This window comes from Lycorma delicatula, chromosome 10, assembly GCF_047948215.1.
Source record: "Lycorma delicatula isolate Av1 chromosome 10, ASM4794821v1, whole genome shotgun sequence".
NCBI classification, from domain to species: Eukaryota; Metazoa; Arthropoda; class Insecta; order Hemiptera; family Fulgoridae; genus Lycorma; species Lycorma delicatula.
In genome coordinates this window covers 51,740,258-51,766,528 of record NC_134464.1, presented here as the reverse complement: position 1 = coordinate 51,766,528, position 26,271 = coordinate 51,740,258, and the positions used below count along the sequence as shown (strand labels likewise).

The 26,271-nt window shown below is 29.7% G+C and overlaps 2 protein-coding genes across 3 annotated transcripts in view; one reads left to right on the top strand and one right to left on the bottom strand.

The window, feature by feature from the left end:
* Positions 1 to 18,501, bottom strand: part of LOC142331071 (N-alpha-acetyltransferase 20-like) — a 26,265-nt gene extending 7,764 nt beyond the window's left edge. The window contains exons 1-3 of one of the 2 annotated variants that reach the window (XM_075376724.1): positions 18,204 to 18,501; positions 6,162 to 6,186; positions 3,873 to 3,963 (exon numbers count right to left, since the gene is read on the bottom strand). In XM_075376724.1, the coding sequence (XP_075232839.1) occupies positions 3,873 to 3,945 (73 nt within the window). In that variant the 5' untranslated portion in view covers positions 3,946 to 3,963; positions 6,162 to 6,186; positions 18,204 to 18,501. Of the gene's footprint in view, positions 1 to 3,872; positions 3,964 to 6,161; positions 6,187 to 7,465; positions 7,608 to 18,203 lie in introns of those variants that run through there. The other variant, XM_075376723.1, reaches the window with a different exon arrangement.
* LOC142331069 (uncharacterized) lies at positions 7,857 to 26,271 on the top strand. The gene is made up of 6 exons (XM_075376722.1): positions 7,857 to 8,065; positions 11,668 to 11,898; positions 12,911 to 13,029; positions 15,897 to 16,045; positions 23,869 to 24,020; positions 25,256 to 26,271. The coding sequence occupies exons 1-6, from the start codon at positions 8,030 to 8,032 to the stop codon at positions 25,283 to 25,285; spliced, it is 717 nt and encodes a 238-aa protein (XP_075232837.1). The 5' UTR covers positions 7,857 to 8,029; the 3' UTR covers positions 25,286 to 26,271.

Here is a 26,271-nt window from a genome sequence, read left to right as displayed (position 1 = left end):
AATTTTTTATGTTGGGACACTTAATGGCGTGTAATTTACTTTTTGTTGTCACAGAACTTCACCAGTTCTTTTCCAGAATTAATTTTCAACAGGTTTTTAAAAATAAACTGGTGGCTAAAATAAAACAACACTGACCCAATAAGCAAAATAAACTTGTTTTACACTCATTTACCATAAATTCAGTCCCATTCTGGTGAAGCAGCTTTAGAAGAAACATAAAACCTTTCATTGTCACTTCTGCCATTTATAAGTGGTACTGATCTACTTTTTACAAGATTAAAAAAAAAGTTACACTAAAAACCATTAAAGATTTATGTAATAATGTTATACATTAAGTGACAAGTGAAGAAATTTCAGAGCAAAAAAGCAGTTATATACGTAAAAAAATGTTTTTCTGCATGGCAATGCACATCCCCTCTGCCAAGGTCACACAAAATCTCTACTTAACAGTTCAAGTGAGCAAGTGGGAGAATTTCAACCACCCTTGCAGAAGTCAGAACTGACATCAAGTTATTACAATTATAAAGGTTAAAACCAAACAGAAGCTCATGGATGGGATTAACAGCTGGTAATCTGGTACAAAGTAATCTGACAAGGATCTAAAAAACTAGTTTGTAGTTGGATAAGAGTCTGTGAAAGTGAATGACATCGAGATGAAAAATTACTGAAGGCAATTATATCATATAGCCAATAAGATGACATTTTTTAGAATAATTTCATTTTCATACACCTCAGAGAAATATATTTTTTAATTATTAAACAAAACAAAAATTATAAATATATAAAGTGTGAAAAATACAAGTTTAATAGTAGACAATAATAAAAGTACTGCAGTTAATCATTATTATTATTATTATTATTAACTAACATACAATTTTTACTTTCCTGTTGAATATACTAGAATAGTTATATTAAAGGAAAAGTGTGGTAGTTGTGGTTAAAAATGGAGTATAGGGTTTTATGTGAATCTTTACATTTTTGGGTCCATCTAGACCATTTATAAATAAATATGTATGTATATATATATGCATACATATGAAGGTGTGTTGCACCGCTTTTGGTCTTCATCTCAGGATGAACTAATAAATCCTAACAGGGGCACTGATCATTTTTAATTTTTCCAAAATTCGTTCAGGGGATGGGGGATATGGCAGAAAAATCAATTTCGATTTTCTTCAGAGGCATTTTTGAAAAAACTACTTTGGCAAATCTGTTACCTACACGGCGTGTATAATAATCCAAAAAAGAGCCTAAAAAAGAACCACAAGGAGGTCAACAAACTCAACAAATCCCAGAAAGCATTGAAGCAGTTCAGGCCTCAATTGGAAGGAGCCCATGACGTTCGGCAAGGAAACACGCAGCAGCATTGAATCTAAACCGAACAGCCATCTGCTAAATACTCCACAGCGATTTAAGTTTCACCCTTACAAAATGTATACAGGAACTGAATGAAACCATCAGATTACACAGTCTCATGAATTCCCATATAAGTGTTTCAAAGTACCATGCAAAATCTCAGCATTCGCTTCCAGGAATGCATACATTCAAATGGCTATCACCTTACGGACAATGATTTTAGAAATTGAAATTTTTGTATTCGGCCACTTAATGGCATGTAATTTTCTTTTGTTTTCAACAACAAAACTTGTAAATTCATTTTTTTTACTTTTGTAAGAGTTACTTCAAAATTTCCTGTTTCCTTGTGCCACACTGTATTTAATGATTTATTATGAAAATACATATAAGACTTTTAATAATAAGACCGAATTGCAAAGACTTTCTGTCAAAGTTGGAAAGGTTTTGCATGTATAATTTGTGTAAGGTATTATATGATTTGACCGGTGTAGCTGGGAAAGTCATGCAATACTTTGCCATCCTTTTTCAATTATTTATAGAAATGAATAAATATTTTTGGTAATTATTTAGTTGAGGTGCCTCAACCGAAATCACAAAAAAAAACATAAAAAATCGTTGTTAAAACTTTTGAAATGTATTTTATGATGGAAATGAAGTGTTGAAAAAGTAGATATTTGAATATTGATACAATTGATAATGCAGATTCTCACCTCCGGATAATCTTTCTTATTCACTACACTACTTTTATTATTTATAACGTATTCATTACATTACATTGTCTGCTATTCTCACACAGCATCTAAGTTTTTTGAGTTTTCTTGATAGAATTTACAGGGTTCAGTTAGTAAATAGAGTGAACTACAATGGATGAAAAAAAAATCTGCTGGACCTAAATTGTATATGTAAAAATTGCGAATTTACATTTATTACACTTATTGAATTCTTTTATTTCATTTATTGAAGTCGGTTGATAATGTGAGACAATTTTTTACAATGATGGCATTTTGCTGAAACAGACAATGTCCATCGTGTAATAATGAAATAAAGCTGAATGAAGGTAGACACATTTTCAGTTGTAGAAAATGCTTTCATGTACTTAACAAACATAAGAAATATGAAAGTAAACAGTAATGTAGCCATTTTGCAATATCCCAATACATCGTTAGCTACCACTAGGTTAGAATTACCTGTTATTTTACGTTTCTCCATAATATGGTATGTAATAAAGCCACCTCGGTTGTATAGTGAGCTAAATTTATCGTCTAGTACTGTGGTAGATTGGAACAATTATTTTCGGGAAATTTGTTTTGATATTTGTGCACTAATTCAAAAAAGGTTGGAGGAGTAGGCAAAGTTGTATAAATCGATGAAACCAAAATCGGTAAACAAAAATATAACCGGGACAGAATTATAAATGGAAATTGGATATTTGGTGGAATATAACGAGACACAAAAGAAGTTTTCATGGTTCCAGTACCAATACGTGATAAGGAAACTTTGCTCCGCATTATAAAGGACTATTGCACCCAGGTACTACAATTATTAGTAACTGTTAGAAATCTTATGATTGTTTACAAACAGGAGGCTTCCAACACATAACTGTGAATCATCCATACAATTTTATAGATCCAGACACTGGGGCACATATGCAGATACAAAAGAAGTTTTCAAAGTTTTAACATCAATGGAAGGAAGTAAGAAGCAATGTGCCGCTTTATAGAAATTCCAAACGCCATTTCCATGGACATATGGCCGAATTTTTATTTAAAAGGAAGTATTGTGATTTTAAAACACGATTTCATCATTTATGGCAAATTATAAGTGAGATACACATTGATTTGGCAAATCGCATATGTGATGATGATTCTGCAGAAGAATCATCGCAATCTGATTCAGATTAACAATTTCTAATTTATTTTCATGTTTACATCTTTAAATATAATGTTTCACTATGATGTAAGTAAATAACTATATAACTGATATAACTATTTGTATCGCAAGTAAATTTTTACTAATTTTCTATTTTCCAATGCCCAAAATACATCATTAAATGAATAAATATTAATTTTGAATGAATTTGATATGTTTTTATTGTGATTTCAGGGTGAGGCACCTCAACTAAATAATTACCATATCTTTTAATAAATGTTACTTTTTTGTTGTCTATCTCTTTATTTTTCTTTCTCTACATAATCATGTTTGTAGAGCATTAATATTTTGTCATCCATGTTCAGTACATTAATTTTTAGACTTTTGAGCTTTTAATACAATGAGCTTAATTTTGGGCTTTTAATACAATGAAAATGATTCAGTATGTTTCTAAATTTTTAAAAAGTGTTGTATTGAACTAATCTGTCTGAAAAACTAACACTTCACTAATAAAAAAAAACCAGTCAAAAAAAATATATAATAAAGTAATATATTATTTAAAACATTTATCAACTTATTCTGCTGCTAGGATGCACTTTGAAAAATATTCATCAATCTTGAATTAAAAATTAATTTATAACACTTACTGTAGCCCATTATTTCTCCACTAGCTGACTCAGCAACCTGAAAATATTCAGGCCAGTGAGCCAGATACTGCATATAGAATGACAAACCATACTGAATAAAATATTAAGAAACATATGTAAAATTCAGTTTTATCTCGATCATAACTAATATATTTTCTCACACTAATGAACAATATACTGTAAGTTTAATAAAAAATAGTAAGATAGAGTAGAGAGTAAAAAAGATTTAGAAGGTACAATGAACTGCACGGATGAAGTCCTACGCAAGAACTACCATATGAAAATAAACAATAACTAATGAAATGTAGTAGAAATAACATAGATGGACCAGTGAATATAAAATCAGAGAGAGAAAAGATTACGTAAGTAGAAGAATTTTATTATTTGGGGAGTAGAATTACTAAAAATGGATGAAGCAGTAGCAATATAAAATGCAGAATAGCACAAACGAAACGACCCTTCAGTCAGAAATAAAATTTGTTTACATCAAAAATTAATTTAAACGTAAGGATAACATTTTTGAAAGAATATAATTGGAGTGTAGCTTAACATGGAAGTGAAACTTGGACAATTTGAGTACCTGAGAAGAAAAGATTAGAAACTTTTGAAAGTGTGGTGCTATAGGAGAATGTTAAAAATCAGATGGGTGATAAAGTGACAAATGAAGAGGTGTTGCAGCAAATTGATGAAGAAAGAAGCATTTGGAAAGATTTGAGACCATTAATTTTGCCTCATCCGAAAAATTTCAGTAAGACTTCATTTCACTGGGAGAGCTGAATTCCAGGCAAAATCTTTCACTAGCCGTAATTTGCTAAGTGATTCCACTTCATGTGAACTTTTTACATGAAATGTTTATGTGAACTTTTTCCATTTGATGAGAGGAATACACCTGTGAAGTATACCAGTTTCCTCATGAGACACCATGAATAAATACAAGAGACATTCAGTAATTAACAAGACAGACTGGAGTAGAGAGAAGACCATTCAATGACAATAAAACTTGTTGAGGGTCAAGTTGGAAACCTTGTGAACACATTTAATCAGCTATTCAATCATAATTAATTTAAACATAACCTCTTTTGTTGATTTCAGAATGTCAGCTTCCCTCGAGTGTATGCTGGAAGAGCTATGTTCAATGACAAGATTTTTGCTATCAGAAGTTGTGAAACCAGCAGAAATTTACTTAAGAATGTTGAAACAGTATGGCGAAAAGTGTTTAAACTTCAGTAATGTGTACAAATGGGTGGAACAGTTTAATTCAGGCAGAACAAGTGTGACTGATCTCCATCGCTCTGGAAGACCAGTTGAAGTTTTGACTACCATGCTGCAAAATCACATAAATGATCTTATTCGTGAAGGCAGGCAAGTCAAAATTTTCCAAATTGCTATTTGCATAATATTAGTGTTACAACTGCACATTCACTCACTCATAACAAGCTGAATTATAGCAAAAACGATTTGAGATGGATTCCAAGACAGTTGGACTGAAGCCCATAAAGACACCCAAATTCATATTTATTGAGTTCAAAGAACAGTTTGAAGGGGAGGGTAATGACTTTCTAGATCGTATAATAACCTGCAATGAAATGCAGTTACAACATTTTGTGCCTGAATCCAAACGGCAAAGTCTTGAGTAGAATCATCTGGATTCGCCCACCAAAAAAAACTCGCACATCAAGTAGTAAAGTGATGTTGAGGTCATCTGGGACTCACAAGGCCCCATTTTTAGTGATTATTTAAAAGAACAAGTACCACAAACAGTGAGAACTATTTTAGAATAGTTCCTACAGAAAGTGAGATCCATGATAAAGTGAAAACGTTTTTTTATTATTACTGAAATAAGTTTATTTTTGTAATTTCTTATTTTTAGATATTTTATAGTACTAATTAAACAAAACAATAACATCCAGAATGATAAAATATTACACTATAAAGTTATCAAGATTTCTGATAATCCAGATGCAATCTGGCAGAGATCAATCCAAATACATGGAACCTACTGTAATAAACAAACAAGCACAACACAAATCAAATACAATGCGAGTAAATAGTTTTCTTAACTACTTTAAAATAGATGCCATGTGCAATACAACTGAGGAAGAATATGGATCTACAGTAGTGAAATTATTTAGAAAACAAGTCACTTGTATTGCTTATATAAAACTACAATCTTACTTCATTGTGCTAATCTACAAGTAAATTAATCATCATATCATGAGAAGCTCTCAACTGCATGTAATAATTTGTTACTTAAGTTACTAATTTCATCCATGAATGCATAAAGGATACAGTTTCTGTGAGTGGATCAAGATTCCTGAAACAGTAAACAAGAATAGATATTATAGAAAAATTATAATAGGTAGATACATTGTAATAAAGTAAACTAAAAGCTAAAGACAATATTTTGCAATTAATCACGTAAGAGTAATGCAATTATAATGACGACAACAACAATTAAAATAAAGGCAACATTTTTTTTCTTAAACAGCAATTAATTTTTCATATTTAACATTGCTTTTATCAAAAGATGTCAAACTTCATCACAAATTAAGACATAAATCATAAATGTAATGTTTCATCTCATTTAATATTAAACAAACTTGTGAACTATACATATTACATAATAAAATGTAAATGGTAATTATTACGCAACAGTAAATTAACTTTTTGGCCTATATAATAAATGGTGATAAATCGCACTGACCAAGTATATTGGCTGACCTCCATGATAGAGTACTAGTTTCTCTACATTTCATACTTAAGGTTCTGGGTATTAACCCTTCAAGCTTGGCAATTTTCATATGTTACTAAATTCATCTCTCAACACAAAGAATTAAGTGACTGCAACTGGACATCAGCCTGTTGTTGCAAATACGTAAACAGCCAAAAATCACACACCCCAGAATTTGAAAATGTAACTCTCAACAACAGGAATGGGTGTGTAAATCACTGTTATGCAATTGCTACAATGAATTTTTGCTTAACATGGGTATTTGCTTTGGGAAGCAGTTACTTGTTGCATAGAAATAAAAAAACTTTTTCTAGAGCAATATTTTTTTTTATTTCACAATAAAAAACATTTAAGTAAAAATAAATTATCTTTGAACAAACTAAATATACATCTGCTTGTTCCTTTCATAAAATTGGAAGGGTAGGAGTATGTACAATCTGGATGTTCTTTACAGCTAACAGACTCAAAAATCGGAAAGACATTAACCAGACAGCTATTGTGCTCTCTTTTAATCACACAATGGCCAAATACAATGTTAATTACATTGTTTTCATATTTCTTCTATATTTTTCCACTTTCCAAATTTGAACATAATTTTGAAATAATACAATGTTATAATAAAAAACTGCTTTAGCGAGTATACTAACAGAAAGAGTGATTAAAAGACCTATTCGAACACTTAAAATATTTACAAATGTTACAAGCAAACACAATTCAGAGCAGCGCAATACTTTTTTTAGGTTATTCAGCTGTAAATTCAATTACAGCCACATTTTAGCAACTCATACGCAAATTACATTTGTGTATTACTTTACTTACAAAAGCAAAACATTAATATAAAAAAGATACATTATTTACGTACACGCCATTATATTTCAATAAATCATTGCAAGTAAATGGTCTCAACGTAGTCATTTTTTTACTATTCAAAATATATACAACTGTATTTCATACACCATAACCTGAACACAACACACTTCTATTTTGTTACCAACATGCCTACACAGAATCATATGAATGGGAGTTTGAATTATAAATTACTAATTTTGAAATAACATATGAGTTAAATTATAACAAAATTTTGAATTTAATTATAAAACTCCTCCAAATTCGTATTTGCAATTTTATACAAAACGATTTTAAACAAAGTTAATAAAACTATAATTTTTATCACTGTTATTGTATGATTTAACTTAAAACATGTTATATCACTATAAAAATATATTTAACTGACATGCTGCAGATATTTAGTCTCGTATTGTGGGTACTATGTATATTATATTTTTCTGCGTTAGCTTTCATATGTTGATAAAACACGCCGGCAGTGAAACTTGCCACTATTCGAATTTGAACGTACAACTTTTTAATTGAGTACCAGATTTTTTGTTTTTTCTGTTTTAGTTAAAGATAAATTGTTTTACCGACCATGACTACTGCAGTACAAAGGCAAAAAACACAGGAGGTGAAGAGAAAATAATTTTGTTTCTTTGAGACAAAATTTAATCTAAAATTTTAACTCTGTTAATTTTAATATCTTTAATGTAATGATAATTTTAATTTAACTAGAAAACAATAAAGTGCTGAAGTATTGTTTGTAAAAATAAATTATTAAATCTAAAACTTGCTAGTTTCAAACTAAGAGTAATTTCTTACATACTGAGTACTTTCTTGTTTTTAGTTTGTCAATAATTAGTATTAATCTTTTTTGAATAAGTTTACCTTATTTTTTATATGGCTTTGGCTTCACCAAGACATACACATCGTTTTCATAATTATTGAGCTGTCTCAATTCCAAATGCAAAACTCTAATTTTCAATTATTAAATTTACTTTCACATGAATTAGAAATTTAAGTGGTTCAATTCTTTCAGAAGATAACATTTTCAATTCAAACTGTAATTATTTTAAGGTTATTTTTTCTCCAGTCTAAGATTATCACTACCATTTACAAATTCTAGATAAATAGCATCAGTATTTTGAGTAAAGAAATGATAAAAGAACTGTTGTCTGATTATTTATAGCTTACCAAAAAATATAAAATACAAATAAACAACTATGTTTAACTGAAATGTAATAAATTTAAAGACTGATAAATGCCCAAAAATTACTTATATTAAAAATATAAAACTGAACTAGTGTTAACATTTTAGATAATTCCTTTATTAAAGTTTTTGAGCATCTTCTAATTTTTAAAAGTAATTCTATTAATTTAAGAAAATGTTACAAAATTTTGGCTGCTATGAATAGATCAGGTTAGTATACCTACTGGTTTTATAGAAAAAATCTTATCAATTGAATTTAAAAAACTTTTAACCATTTTTTAGGTGCACTAAGAACAAAATCAAGCAAAGATGATGTAAAAAATATTGCAGTATTATTAATTATTTAATGTTTCATATCTGTTAAGTAATGCCTGGAATGTTTTATTTGTTAAAAACTAAAATTATGCAAATGAATTATTATATTTATTTAATGATATCTCACTAGCAGCACATCACAAAATGATACAGTTGAGTATTTAAATAAAAAATAAAATGTTTAAGAATAATGAGTCTTTAACAAACTAATACAGATATAGGCCACTTAAAGTACCAAACCAATTACCTTGATAGAATTGGAAATGTAATTAAAATATCCATTACTGAGTGGCCACAGAATCTCTTCCCATATCTAACATGTAGTTATCAAGTGATTGTAAAGAAAATCAGCTGCTTTCATTTACTCAACTAAGTGCCAGGTTTGTAGAAGTTGATGTTATTTTCACATATACAGTGAAAATTTTTATTTATGCAGTCTTAAATAAATAAATGTTCAACTGAAGAAAGACTTGTTCCCAATGTTTGGGTGCATGAGCTTACAACATAAATAAAAAAATAGGAAAACATGAAACAGACTTGTTCAATGTTTAGGTAAGGAGCTCCAAGAGTAGTAACACACTAAAAATGAGAAAAATTCTTTTACTCAGGGTCAGTCCTCAATTTGAAATAATCTGGATTTCCTTCCAGCTGATTGAATAGCTCTATTATTGTTTAGGAATCATGTTTACAATTTCTGTTTAAGTCAACCAGGAAAAGGTCTACAGAGCTAAATGTGTTGCCAATTCAACGTTAAAAATAATGAAAAAAGTTCTTGGGATTAAAGCTGGGTTTAAGCCTGCTCATTTTAATGAACTTTCCAACTAGGACATGGCTTTAAGAGAAAGTTGTTGCAAAGTTCTTCTAAGATGTTTTTCTAATGTTTGGTCATGAAATCTGTTTTCTTCTTTAACAAGTGTGCTATTTACCTGAGTAATATTTTTCTTAATGTATATTTTTGGTGTAAAGAAAATTGCCACTTTAAAGAGGAAATCACAGACTACCACCACCTGGGCAGCAATATCTAAAACATATTATTAGGCCATACTTTTTTAAGGAAGTGTTAATAGCCTAATTCATACCTTCATGCTTTAAAAATTGTTTTATTTTCCCCCTTCGATTGATTGATATGGAATTAACTATCACTTTAACCACCATTTTAAATGATTTGGCGCTCCAGCTCATTATGCTCAGTTGGTAAGGGACTTTTTAAATTAATATTTTGGAGGGCATTAGATTGGTAGGTTCCCTAAGATTCAGTATTGGCCTGGAAGTCCAGAATTAACAATCTGTGACAACTCTCTATGAGGCATAATCAAAAAAAAAAAAAAATACTCCATTTACAACTAAAGAATGCTGATGAGCTGGAAACTGCTATCAGAGACTATTTTTTCAACTTTGATCCTTCAACATCGAAGGTAATGTCTAAATGCATTTGGTGACTGATGAAATTTTGTGCAGACAATGGAGAAGTGTAATTTAAAATAAGTTTTATGTGTAGAATTATTAAATAAACTAATGATAAACAATTTATGTTATTTTTATAAATGGAAAAAGATCTGTGGCTACTCTGTAGAAACATAAAACCAGTTATAGAAAAGCATTAATTATTATCTGAAAATACGTTACCTCAAAATTTTATTAATGCAAACCATTTTTAACCAATTCCAGAATTAAAAATCTGTTTTGCCTTCATATTACTTGCTTAACAACATGAAAATATATTGCATTTTACAATGTACAATAGTATATATTTTTTTATTAAACATTTATGTTAAAAAATTGCATAGGTAAAAATTTGGCATGTTGTAAAATTGCATAGGCTTTGCATTTAAATTTGGTGAAATATATAATTCTTTCAAATTGATCTGTATAATTAATGTTTTATTCTTATAATTGGAATATACATGCTTGTAATTAACAATAATTTTCCATATTAAATTATCAGTTTCCTACAAAGAAAAGAAGAAAAGGAGGTAGTGGTTTTACATACAGATCTCAAAAATGATCAACAAAATATATTTCACAAAATATTTCAGCGATTGCAAAATATATTTTATGCAATTAATAAGAGTACTATGGGATAAAATAAAATAACAAACACTAAATACAACTACAACGTTGGTTTGGCTGATAAGTCCCAGCTATTCATCCAGAAGGTCCTAAATCTTGGTCAGGCTTGATATTTTCTGTACATTACACAAATTTCACATACACACATATATGCATGCATGCACGCACGCACGCATACACACACACATATATATGTATATATATATATATATATCCAATTTTTGAAGTTCTACACACATGTAGCGAAATCTCGACGGGGGATACTAGTCAAAAAATATTATTAATTATATGTATGTATGTATACCATACACAAGATTTCAGCTTAAATGAAAAATTAATTAACTGTCCAAAAAGAAAAAAGGAAACCCACATTTCCCCATATTATGGGTAAATATGGGTATAAAGATGTAAACCAGTGTGTTAAAATTTTATTCATATTTTAAACTGAAAATTATTTTGTAATTTTTAAATAATCACAAAAATTACTGTTTAAAAAATATATTGTTCTTAATTTTAAAAAAAAGAAACAAACAGCCTGATGCCTGGTGTTTTGTTATCCTACGTGAACCCAAAATTTTTAATAGTTAAAAAACAAAAATTGCCAAACATTTTTTAATAAGTTAAACTTTTTGTTTCAGTATAAAATAAGTAATCCAAAAACAGTGCATGAATCGATCCAGCTGACAAAAATTTTAACAAGCGTTATGCTATCACAAATTTCTGTAGATAGGAAATTTTTTAACAATCTTCATTATGTTGAAAACACTATCCTTGGTATACCTGTTAAAATAATAAAGTGCGAAAATCCTCCAGAAATTAAATTTTCATTATGTTTGAAAATGGCTTTGAAAGCACTAGAAAATAAAAGTGTAAGTATATAAGCAATTAAGTAATTGTTAAAATATAAATAAGTAGTTATAGTTATAAAATTAAGCTATCAGATAAATATTTCATACAAAACATTAACAAGTCAATTCTGATCTACTTCATACATTCTTCCACGCAGATCTGTTACAACACAATCCATTATTTTAGATTAGATCTCAACTCAACCCATTTTCCATACATATTCTCTATGACCATGAACCCACTTTCATGTTTTAAGCATCCTCACAGACACTACTTTGGATTTTGGCTACAGAAAATCTTTATAGGTTCATTGAATATAAATATTATTTCTTAAAGTAAGCATTTGGTGTGCTCTTGAAAGAGATCAAGTAATCAGCCACATTATTTTGTGGAATATATCATATCTCAAAGTTACTTGAATATAGTTGAAGATAAAGTTGATATAGTCATGATAGAATTAAACTTTGAACAAAATGAAGTTCAAAAGATGATGCTCCTTTGCATTACACAAACTACATTCATAATTTCCTCAATGACACACTAATCCAATGATGGATCAGAACAGATGAATGGAAGCAATAGCCTCTGTGAGCCCCCTTATCTTATTCCTGAGAATTTTTTTTGTTAAAATATATACACACAAATGACATCTTTCACTTGAAACAGCAGATCATAGTAATTGCAACTGCCACTCCTAATTTTCTTGTGGAAATTGATTGTCATTGATTTATGCAGGGCTAATAATGACAGAGTTTGCATATTACTTTATTGGTATGTATATAATCTTAAAATATTTCTCTTAAATTTGGTTCTTGTTCTATGGTCTCTATCAATTTTCATTCTGAAATTGGAGTAATATAAAACTGCAACATGACTTACTTTTCATGCACATTGTACAGTATGAATATATGTTTAATCATTAATTATGTTATATAATTAATTAAATATATTTTTATACATAGATAAAAACGTTATCATGACATCAATGTGTATTTTTGGATATAAAACGTAAAAGTTATTTTTATTTTATAGCTTCAAAGCATAAAATTGCTTGTAGAATCAAAGGAGAATAGAGTGCCTCTGGAGGAATATGTAATCACATATAAATATGAAAATAATGGAATTAATTTTGAATTATCACAAGAAAACAAGTAAGTTCTAATAAAACATTTCTAAAACTATTACAGCTACTGAACTAACTTATTGTAATCTAAAAAAATAGACTTAATGTTTGTGTTGTATAGATTTTATGAATTAAAAAAAAACAGACTTCATTGTTAATTTGTCCCATCATGAATTGTCATGCTTTTCTCATATTTAAATATATTCACAGTACAGAATGCAAATGAATCATTTTAGTTCATCATAGTTTTAGAAATGAAAAGTTTCTTGTTTTTGAAAATATATTCTTTAGTAACAAAAAGTACTTTGTGAAACAGATTTTGGATCATTTAAGGGGCAGTGAAAGTAAAATTAGATTTACAATGTTAAGTAAATGTTAGAACACCAAAATTCTTTAAGAACATTAGAAAAATTACCTATTCTATTTTTAATCTCATTGAAATCTATGGGAAAAAAGGGCTGGATTATGTTATTAATTTCAGGTTTTTTAACTTTGAATAAGATTTATACAAGAAGATATCTTAATCATGAGATCTGATTCTGAAAGAAATTGGTTTTTTCAAACATTATAACCAAATATCTTCAGAATGAATATTAAATACTTTTCAGTGCCTTAAATATTAATACTCCATGCAGTTATCTCTGTGAAGTATAACATTATGAAATTCTATATTAAAAAAAGTCATAAAAGGAAAAAACAAGTTATATCAAGTATACAAAAAATAATCATGCACCACATAAACAAAACAATCTAAAAGTGAGATGACATTTTACTATCAATCAATCAAATATAATCTAACTTATTTTTTGATACTGTCAGCTGTAAAATTAACAGTTGACTTTGTTCATAGCTGATTTCCATGTTTCATTGTTAACAATACTTTTTATTTTCGCAACCATTGAAACTATTGTTTACACTGATTTGTTTTCAGTGTGTGACGTAGGTTTTAAAATTTGAAGCTCACATTTTTTGGTTGAAAACCAAAAAAAGTGTTTTAATGAGTTCATAGAATACACAAAGGAAATGTTTCAGTAAAGGTTTCCAGACATCAGTGTTCCATGCCATAATACTAAGTGTAACTACATTAATAAGTTCTGAGAAACTGGATCTGTCAAAGATGAGCCTAAGTCCAGAAGATGTCTATCCTGACAGAGGAAACGTTAGGTGATATTTCTGATTGCATAGCTCAAAAAGATCTATCAGAAAATTGGCATATAAAGCAAAGTACTCACAGAACACTGACAACAACATTTAAAACTAAACCTGTACAAAATAATTGCAGTGCATCAGTTACACAATATCGATTTTTCTAAATGTTTCCAGTTGTTTTTGGATTTTATAAATGGAAAAGAAGACATTCTCAATATAACATTTTCCAGATGAAATGTGGTTTCATTTATCAGGGCATGTTAATAGTCAGAACAATCAAGTGTATAATAATAAAGTAACAATCAAGTGTAGTCAGAGTAATCCTCATTAGATTGTGGAACAATCATTATGTGGCAAAATTTGGAATTTAATATGTTATATTACATAGCAAATAATCATTCAGTTTTGCAGAACTCTGTAAACTCAGAACACCATTGGAATGAAATCATTTATCCTTTCATTGACCAACTAAATGAGGAAGAATTAACAGAGCGTACTTCCAACAAGATGGAGGGACAGCACACGTCACCAATGTTTCACTAAATTTGCTATGTAAAGGTTTTAGAGATAGGCTCATTTCGAAGCAGATATGATTCTTACACCTAACAAATTTGTTTAATTGAGAATAACACACAAGGATCTGAACTGTAAATCCTCACTCCCTGGATGAACTGAAAAATAACATAAATGAATTTGTAAATGTAGTCACTCCCTTGAAGCTTCCCTTATGTGTTTTTCAAATGTGTTGAAATATGTTCAAACATACCTGAAGGCAAACTGTAACCATATGGAAGTATCTCCAACAAATAAAAAAAGATTCATTGAAGAAAGTATTAATCTTGTTTATATCATTGTTTTTTGAATATAATAAATTAAATATTTATAAGGTTCATTTGGGACATCTATTATATGGTGTGATGTAGGAAATTCATAGAGTTAGCATATACCATGTCGGCACACTTTTCATTTATGCGCCCTTTGTGATCTACAGTATATAAAATTGATATTCAACTTCTAAATGATATTCAGTTTCTGAACAGATTTTCTTATTAGATAAGATAATTTCATATAATAAACCTATCCTTGAAAAATTAATCAGAGAACATTTGGTGATCAATGGACCAAGATGTTTGTTTCTCCGTAGCACCCAGCCCATCTTTTGGAAAAATGAATTTCAAACCATTAAGGTTGTAAAATGCCATTGGAAAATTATTTAAGATAACAAGATTATTTAACTCATTCAAAAAAAAAAAAAGTTTGAATGCCTAATAAAGCTTCAACATCAACCTTATTATCAGTTTGGAAACAGCAAGAACAGTGAACAGTTAAACAGTGTTGTGAATCAGATAACAAAAACAATCAACTTAGGGTAACTTACCTTCTTTTAGGAAGGAGTTACAGGAATTTTCTTAGTCTGTTTTCCCACTGCCTCAATCACAGATTGTTGAACTTTTACCTCATTAGTGTGTGTGTTCCTACTACACATATGTGTTATTACTGATGTATGTGAAAACTTAATCACAAAATAATATAGATATTAATCTGTTACCAGATTTGGATGATTTACACTTTACGTGCATGCAACAGTATTTTATAATCTTATATATTGTATAATTGGGAAATGAAATTCACATTAACTATATTGCAAAAATTTTAGTCAGGAACAGTGTCATTACTTACTGATTTTCCCCATTTTTTAACTTATACAAATTATAACTAAAATTACACAAAATTACTTTATTCCAGACAAATAGCTATGTTTGCTGCACCTGAAGCAGAAAAGAAGATGAAAGAATCAATTGCTAAAATGATTAAAAATGAAAAAAAAATTATTAATTCTGTAAATCCACTGCCAAAAGAAATTATAATTAAAATGCAACTGAGATATAATAAAGGTAATTTTTTAATTTTTCTGTTCAGATATTTTATCTTTATTATTGTATATTGTTATTGTATGCTAACATTTTACAGTATTGTTGTAGTGTCTATGATTTATAACATAAGTTATATCAGTTTCTCATAATACTTCTATTATATCTTATAAATCATTTTAAATAACTTGTTTTATTACAACAACCATTGTGATATAATGAGACATATCAACAATTAATTTCATCAAACTACTCTTTTCATGTTTGTACTACAAAATATTCTGAATAGAAAACATTGTTTTAATTTTTGTAAATGAAAACAAATACAATCATAGAAATAGCACAGCCTTGATTCCAAATAAAGACAAATGATTCAGCAACAAAGAATGAATAATACTTTGTTTTTTGGATAGACTGTTCTTTAACCATGTTACCAGAGCCACCATTTGCCATTAGAAATAAATTAAGAAGTCAGAAGTAGCCCATTTGAAACTGAACAAGATCCACCTTTAGTTAGATTAAGATTAAAACCTATTTAAAGGCAGCATAATATAAAAAAAATGTATATTAATTAATTGAATCAGTTAGAATTAAAAGGCACTAAACTATAATAAACCAGATTTTCGGTAAATAAAAAACCAATTTTAACATCATTCTTCAAGAAAAATTGTATAATATTGGAATACATAATTACACAGATGTGTGTATTTCTTTATATGAAATATTATTTTAATTTTGATTTTCTGTAAATTTATAATTAATTTTAATTGTTGCATAGTTAGTGCTTTTTAATTCTACATGAAATAATAACATTGTTTTTATGATGCAAACTATGTGTATTAAATTAACTTTATTTTCACAAAAAGTCAGAAATACTACCAGTTAAAAAATTTAACTAAAATATGTTAATGTTAATATTAATGGTATTAATATACTATTCAGAATTTTCATGAATGTCATTTACTGGCAACTCAAATACTTTTTTAAAACAGCTGTGTATCTTCATCCGATGGAATGTAGTTTATTAATTTTTTAATGTCCTTTATCTTATTTTCGTTAACTGCAACTTTTCCTTGTAGATAACAGTTTGGAAAATTTTTGCAAACTCTTAATTTTAGTGCGACTCTGGGCAAGCTGCAGGTTGCCCTGAAATTTTTTTCAGATAAATAATTAAATTCTTTAAAACTGGTCAGCGAGAAAAACTTTTTCATTTCTTGGGACAGAAGCACCATGAGACTCCAATGAAAATACATTTTTTTTTTTTGTACAGTGATGGCAACCAACAATTGAAATACAGTATTTCATCACTTTCTAACATTACATGAATTTTATTTGATATATTCACAATAATACTAGCATAATCTTTAAATGTACATACACAAGTAAGATCAGTTTTTTAAGACTAAATATCCTGTTGCAATCCAAAAAAGAATGGCCATGAACAGGAAATTGATGCATAATGTTGGTCAGTCTCTTAGATTGTTAGGACCATACAAAATTGGATAAATGTACAATTACAATTTTGTATGTAATGAAATAAAAAGGTACATACTTCATTCACATACATACTTCATACATACCTATTCGTACATACTTCATTCACACCTTTTTTTTGCATCTCCTTCAGTGTAAATATTTATTACAAGTGTTATCTATCAGATTTGTTATGCAAAATGTAAACACAACAAATGTCTTAAATAAAAGATTTCCTGTACAGGAATATTTGTCACGAAATCAAATATAACACCACATGCAGTTTCATTAGTTTGGCATAATTATTTTTCTAATTTAAGTTCTGTGGAGAATTGTTTACTTCTACATTTATGTATCTATCATTAATTCACTTTCTGTGGAAATTTAACTGATTCACAGAGATGTGGGGTTTTTAATTTAGTTTAACTCCTCACAGTTACTGCAGACATCTATTTGTGGTCTTCAAAATTTAATTTAAAATTTGCATTAAAATATAACTAGAAGCTATATAGTGTAGATTTTCAATTTTTAAAAATTCATACTTTTTTTAATATTTACATTGGAATGAAGGTACTTCATTTCTTTTCCTCTGTAATGTGTAATTTTATATAGAAATGATTTTACATGATCATAAATAGCTTTGCTTATATTTCCTGAAATTGGGTGTGTTTTTTTCTTTTAAAACCTCAGTCACCTGTTGGCGATTTACCTTGTATTAATAAAGAAGTAAGTCCAACAATTATTTTTCGGTCATCAGAATGAAGATTAAGGAAACCAATTCTTCAATAAAACAAAGTATTTGAAACTGGTTTTCTTTGTTTTATAGCTTGCTAACTACGCTTTGCCACAAAACGTTCAATTAGCCGCTGAAGATGAACAATATCTTGCTCATTTTTACTTTTAGGAGCATGAAAAACGAATTCATTTTTTTTTTACCTTCTCGTACAAAAATAAAATTACTTATATAAACGATAAAAATAACCTCACAACACTAACTACAAAACTTCGCATCAGTAAACAAACAGCTGTTATATCAAAATCAAAGCAGTGGGACAGCACGCCCTATGGGTATTAAAAGGAACTAGGTGCGGTAGTTAATTCTTTTCTCCTCAACTGAAATAATAAAAGTCTGGGGGTCTTTTATATACAAAGTGAGCAACATAAAACCGAACCCGTAACGTAACCGCTGCAGAATAGGTAGATTAGGTTGGAATTAAATTTTATGAATGATAAATTAAATTAGAGAAACATAAAACGTAATTTAAATGTTGCATTTATTTACCTTATTGTTACAAAAGATGTTCAAAATGTCCACCTGGGCATCAATGCATTTCTGCTCGCCTAATCATATTGAGAGTCGTCTGACCAAAACGTTGTTGTCAATTGTGTTGATTTCTCGTTGAATGTTCAACTTCAGTTCATCAATATTGTGGGGGATTGGGTGCATAATTTCTCTCCTTTAACTAGCCCGAAAGGAAAAAATCGCAAGCAGATAACTGGAGAACGTGGAGACCACCGTCCACTGCTGACAGCGCGTTCATTCGTGAAAGCTGCTTGAACACGATTCTGTGAAACGTTTGATGTGTGACACGTTATTCCGTCTTGTTGGAAGAAGCTGTATTCTTCTTCATTATCAGTTAATTGCGCAAAGAATTATTCGAAAATGGCATATTCTGGACTGGCAGTATTTTCCTTTCAAATATCGGTATTGGTCTGTGGAGTCCTAACGGAAGGTTGCCTATTTCGTTTTGCATTTGACACCGAACATGTTTTTAACCAAATCTGTTAAACTATTTTTTAACTAAATCGTGTATGATACTCTTCGATGGGATACAGGCGCTCGGATATTTTTCTACGAATACTTGACGAGATTCTCCAAACGATACAGGTTTCAACTATAGCTATCCTCTTCTGGACTGAATAAGGCATTTTACGCAAACACAACTGCATTCACAGTACTGCACAACAACAAAACGTAAACTGCACCGACACGTAACAACTACTTGACAAACGGCAGCAACAATTAGTAGTAACATATACATCCACTAGTCGCGCTAGCTGTGTGAGAGTTTTTCATAAATAGTATTGGATTGTGGTTTCATTATGGGTTCGGTTTTATGTTGCTCACTCTGTAGAATCTATTATTGAGAGCGTCCCCCCCTCTATTGCATTTAAATATTTTCTTTGAAGGACAACATTTTCTTATAGATGTTAAGACCTGATGAGAACTTAATCATTAGACAACCTTGCCTGATATTTCTATTACATGAAAAATATATTTAAACAAATTAAAATTGTCTGAAAGTTCGTTGATCACCCATTTTTTTATTTAATTAAATACTGTATAAGAATGTTTAGTCCTTTATTTCCATACCTTGTTTTCTTTTTTTAGTGTGATTTATTGTCGTTTTTTTAGTTCAATTTATTTATTTGTTTATTTCTTGGCAGTCGTGTTTTTTAAACCTTATGATTGCTTTTATCATTTAATATTTTTTAGTGGTCATCGAGAAAAATTCAGGATTCGATAACTTTGTTTATAACGTATTTAACGAAATGAGCCAGATGAGGAAACTGTAAAAATTTTAATTTATTTATTAAATTTGCTTATACCAATCTAAACATACAGATTTCTCAAACGATTGATTTCCTCGAGAGCCTTTATCGTGTGGATCATATACCAATTTTCTGGGATCCAAACAACTAATGGCTGCACTCTTCAATTGTCTCGCGACTAAATGCTACGCAGACCTGAGCCTTGACCCACCGGGTTGGTCTAGTGGTGAACGCGTCTTCCCAAATCAGCTGATTTGGAAGCAGAGCGTTCCAGTGTTCAAGCCCTTGTAAAGCCAGTTATTTTTACACGGATTTGAATACTAGATCATGGATACCGGTGTTCTTTGGTGGTTGAGTTTCAATTAACCACACATCTCAGTAATGGTCAAACTGAGAATGTACAAGACTACACTTCATTTACACTCATACATATCATCCTCTGAAGTATTATCTAAACAGTAGTTACCGGAGGCTGAACAGAAAAAAAAAGGCCTGGGCCTTGACAAAGATATGAGTGCTTAGATCTATGACGATTCTGTCTAAGATAGTCCCTTGTAGTTTATACACCGTCAAAGCCCAGCACAATGTGGCAGCATATACCGTTCCACTTTGCCCTGTCCCCCTAATGCATCAAATTCGATAATAGTGGGCTCAGTCCGATGCCGAAGCATTACCTCTAATCGTACTGTCATAAAACTGTACAAAGACTGTTTGTGGGAACTTGCCGGTCTGAAGGTGGTCTCGGCGTAGCGCAGGCCACTAGATTTTTCTGAGTATATCAGTTAATTTTTGTTGTGGTTTGGTTCCATCGTGATTTTGTATTATACTAACAAATACTCTGTTTAAATTTTTGAAAATTGGACGATTGTTTGCAGAGATATTGTTACAAGAACAACCCATTGCACCTCCTAAAGCAGCGCCCCAGTGACAACCAGTTTGTTACCAGTTGATGATTGTTCTAGCCTTGCACGAGGTGCTTTGCATCACCTCACCACTCTAGTCTCACACGCAGTCCCCATGGGAAGCCTATTACGATTAAAAAGACATTTTTTAAAATTTATTTAATATTTTATTTTATTTAATGTAAATTAATAACATTATTTTTGTAATATTATACATGCGATCGATTTCAATCATTCAGTTAAACCCAGCTAAACACAGTGATTGAGGCTCACGGTCCACAGTTCATTAAGTTTGTGCTTCAACTGCCAAATCTCCACTACTACACATATTTATATATAGCTTATGAAACTTCCAGAAACGTAAGGATTCCAACGTGGTGTCATACATATAAATCGATTCATCGCTGAGATGCTATGGTGGAATAAACATACATACATACACCCTAAAAACATTGCACACCTTTTTGGGTAGTTGTATAAAAAGAATGATATTTATTTTAATGCTGTAAGTTTTAGTTTATTGCATGTTTATTTTAGTCACCACCCCAACCCCGTAGGGGAAGCCTTGTGATGCTTCCGGTTGCCACCCCACCCCCCTGTAAAGCTCTGATGGGCTTTAACAGGAGTCGTGTTTCGCCCTCTAACTTTTTACATATCTTAGTAATAAGCCAGGCCTCATTGGGATGCCACCAATGTAAATGCCTCGTTAGAGATTTGCATCAGTGATTTTCAAACTCATCTTTTTACCTTCGCTGTAGGCCTCGTCCGGACATGAATGTCCTACATCGTTGCCCTCTGAACTAGCCAACTAAGTTCGCGGAAGCATGAACTCCACACCTAGTTCTACTTTTACTAAGCCAATTTCCTATAAATGTCTCATAATTCGAGGCTAATTAAACAGCAACATACTACCAAAAATGTTGTTCACAACAACAAAATTAAGTCCTAGTTACCTTAATGAACTCAACTTCAAGTTGAGCCTTATCATTTCATCACCAATCGATATGTCTTACATTAAACTATATAGAACATTCCTTAACCAATTTTTGAAAAAAAAAAATTGTTATTAGTGCCTTTTAATTCTACCAGATTCAATAATAATGATACTTTTAATTTTTTTTCAATAAAAATGTAACTGGCCATTCTAACAATAACCTAACAAATTTTTACGTACATATCATCAGTGTGTATTAGTTTTATGTGAAAAGTAGTTTTTTATCATTAGCAATTAATCACATAAGAATAATATGGATTTTTCATTCATTAGTCTGGTCAGTTCCAGTATGAGATCTAAATGTTTGCCATATAATGTTTATTACGTACTTGTACTTCTAAATTATATGAGTTATATATAACAGAGTGGCGCAGATTTAAACTAGCATCATAGTATTATAGATCTAAATGATTATGTGGCTAAATTGTTTTAAGTATGAACACCACTATTCTTCCATCTGAAGTTTAGTTTATTATTCTTAAAGCAATTTATTTGAAATTAGGTGAGAGTTCTTTATGGTCCTCACTGGCTATGCAGATTTTTTGTTTATGAGGCATGTCTTTTAAATAAATTCACGGGTTATGTCTTTTAAATAAGTTTTGATATAAAAAATAACATGCAATTAAAAAAAAAAAAAAACACCTCAAACTCTGGATCTTAATTACAATTCTACACTTACATTAAGAAATTTGTTATATAGTGTGATCAGCTTCTGGATTCTAGCTTCATAGAAATCTGTTGCCTGAGAAGACAACCATTACTGAACAGCTGTTTTGACAACATCGTTGTGGCATTCAAGTGCTGCTTACATGCAGTAACATTTACTGCAATCTCTTGGTGTTTTTGTATTCCTGTTTACAAAACTTTGTAATAATTTTTGAGCAACTTATGGCTGTGACTTTTTAACGTTTTTTCAGAATTAAATATTAGATTATATTTCATTTTAAAAATATTTTTCTGGTTTTTTGTCATACAAAATTATATTAGCAGAATTCAAAGATAATATAAATTTGATGAAAATATATGGTTAAACGGGTTAACATATGGGTTCAGTACCCATATTCAAACGTTGAAGCCATATGTTCAATAATATTGAGGCTAAAATATTTATTTATCTATTTAAATAGAATATCAGTAGTGTAAGAAAAATATATTTTCATTAATTATCATAATTTATATTTTGCTTGAAAATTAATGTTTTTGTTCAAAATAGATACTTGTTTTTATTTTTTGAAGTAAGCCTATAGATAATATATGAATGTTATCCAACAGTTTAAATTGACTCTCATTTAATCAGAAGTGATTAGCACTGTGGTCATGAACCGCTACTACTACTATATATACTCATCAGAATGAATGCATATACCCAATACCTTCTGGAACATATACCACAGTAGACTACAAGTACTGAATTTAATAAATGCAGCTTAAAACTATTCTCATCTTATAAATATATATTTCAACCCTTCAATTTTCCAGGATGAAAGCCCACAAGATAATTAAAGTGTTGGAACAATGAGGTTTTAATCAATGAAATTTTCTGTCGTAACCAACATCTAGAATGGACCTAAGGTACTCTTTCTGTTTTCTAAAATACATTATTTGCTCTACAGCTCTTGACTCCACAAGCAGCTTCAAATATACCATTCTCCACTACTGTCAGTTATCATCAGAACACAGAACATGTTATCATCTGTTCCTCTTAAATCTTTCATCCATATCAACTTGAGTATCCAAAACACTACACTGCCTTTCCAACATATTCCTAATTACATTATTCTTTTTTAAATGTAGAACAGAATCCATTTTTTGATCACTTAAATCAACTACACAAACCAAATAATATTACGTGACAAAAATTTTAAAAACACTATATACATTTTTATGGATATGTTACAATAAAATTTATTTTATTTTAAAAATAGATTCTCCAATTCTGGATGAAAAGTACTTCACAAAGAAACCAGCTGAGAATGATGATTTAAAACATTCTTGTACCAAACTTAAAATTGGGAAAGCTGAAAATGTATACAATTCATTAACATTCGGTGCAAGAAGTAGACTAATTAAAGAAGATGTAAGTATTGACGTATCAAAAATATTTCTTAAAAAGGAATGAAAAGATCAAATTCCAGAATATTTTTTTGGGAAGGTTTTATCTTAAAATTAGGATACAAAATTAAATGCCATACTGTTAATAGGAAAACAAACAAAAAAGTATAAAGTCATGCATAGATCTAGGCCAGTAGTGAAAACAGATGTTACATCAAGTTAGCCTTTAGATAATTCAAATATAAATATCAACAATAGACATTCTGAACAAATTAATAGTGATACCACTTTCACAGGCTGGTAATATACCATGTTTAATATTATGCATGTAATTTATATGTATAATATTAAACATAGTAATGCTTTATTAATCCTAATCTAAGGCTAACAAAGTTAAATTCTTTGAAATCTGAATAAATGTTAAACTATAGGCAGGTTTCAATACCTAAAGACTATATTTAAGTTCTAGTTTGAAAAAACTGGTTCAGTGGTTGATCTGCCCCTGAGCCTGCATAGTTGTATTGCTGGAACTAGAATCAATAACAAAAAATGGGCACAAATGTCTCTGATTCTTTTTTTTTAACGGATATCTAGATATAACTGCAAGGAGAAGAAAAACTACTGACATATCATCTGAATAATATGAGAGAAAGTTGAATGAAAACAGCACTAAAAATAATTTGAAATGTCACATTATTTTCCTTTAACTGGTTAAATTTACATCAAGGTTTACAATATAGCTGAAAAAAGCTAATTATTTTTAAACATTCAATATAAACTCTGGTAACAATAATTTTTTTTCTGAGAAGGAATAAAGCTACAAGTAAGGACTTCAGTTATATACATGCTTCAGAGGATTAATAGAGTTTTTGTGGAGGGGAAGAAAAAATTACAAGAATCTACGCTTTATTTACTATGTATTCCATTCCTCCAACTTTCTTTTTTGCTAGGAACACCTATGACCATTTCACTTTTGTCTGAATTAATTAAATATGTCACTTATTAAAAATTTTTCTCACTGTACTTATTTTTTGCTACCATAACCAAATTGTGTGTGACCTAACAAGACATAAATCAGCAAAAAAATAAAAATTAAAAACAACTTTAATCTAATTTTAAATTATGAAAGCAAAATCAAATTAAACTTATGCATTAATTACCACAAACACCTAAAAATATTTGAGAGAAAAAAATTTATGTAAAAGTTGGTTTATTCTGAAAAATATGTTATTATATCTTAGTTTTAATATTTTGTTTCAGACAACTGTTGATGAAGAAGAATCAATCTAACATACAAAAGAATGTGAAAAAAAAGTTAAAATATTGTGAAACTATTAGTACACAGTTTTGTAAAATGTTTATATTTTTTATATGCAAGACATTTTATATAATAGAATCACATTTATTGAGATAGTGATAAAATAATAGCTTAGTTAGTATTGTGTATAGCGAGCAGCATATTGCTGTGCATATAGGCTGACAGCTGGCTTACCGTACTATTAACTAACCTGTGCACAGCTGTACGCTGCCTGCTATACCATCACAGTTTGTAAAGTGTAATTATTCAGATAATCCTGAAGATGAAGGGCATGGACAAGCCTACAATCACAATTTTTTTTAAAAGTACTTAATACTGTTGCTATCTTTTTTTAAGCTACCCTAAACTGCATTTTAAATTTCACTGCAGTTTGTAAAAATTGTACCAATATAATTTAATTTTAATTTTCCATAAATGACCAAATTGCAGAGCACACAACACCAGATCTCTTTTCAGTAGAAATAAAAAGATTCTGTCAGCCACTTAATGCTTCCAGCATTAAAATGACAAACTGATGTCACATAATGTTATTACATTATGTGAATTACATCATGAATTATTTCATGATGGATGCGTGTTATGATCAAAAACATACATTCTCTTTACCCAGTTTGGTAATTAAAGACAAGCATTTTCTTTAATTAACAAAGATAACGAGGCAGCATCATAGCTGCTATACTTGAGAGTTATGATGATCATTATACAATCAATCCCTGTGATGAATAGAATTTACAGAGCTGTATGTCACTTTTAATTAGGTATTTTCGGTATACTGATATGCAAAATTTAGCTCAGAATAAAGACAGGAAAGTTCTTTTCCTTTACCTATTATCCACTAGTTTGATTTTCTCTTATTTAAGAAAACTTTTTATTTTCATTAGTGTATGAATAATAGTTAACCAAAACCTAAGAAAGAAGAATGTGGCAGCACTAAACTGCAGCTGAATTTATCTTAAAT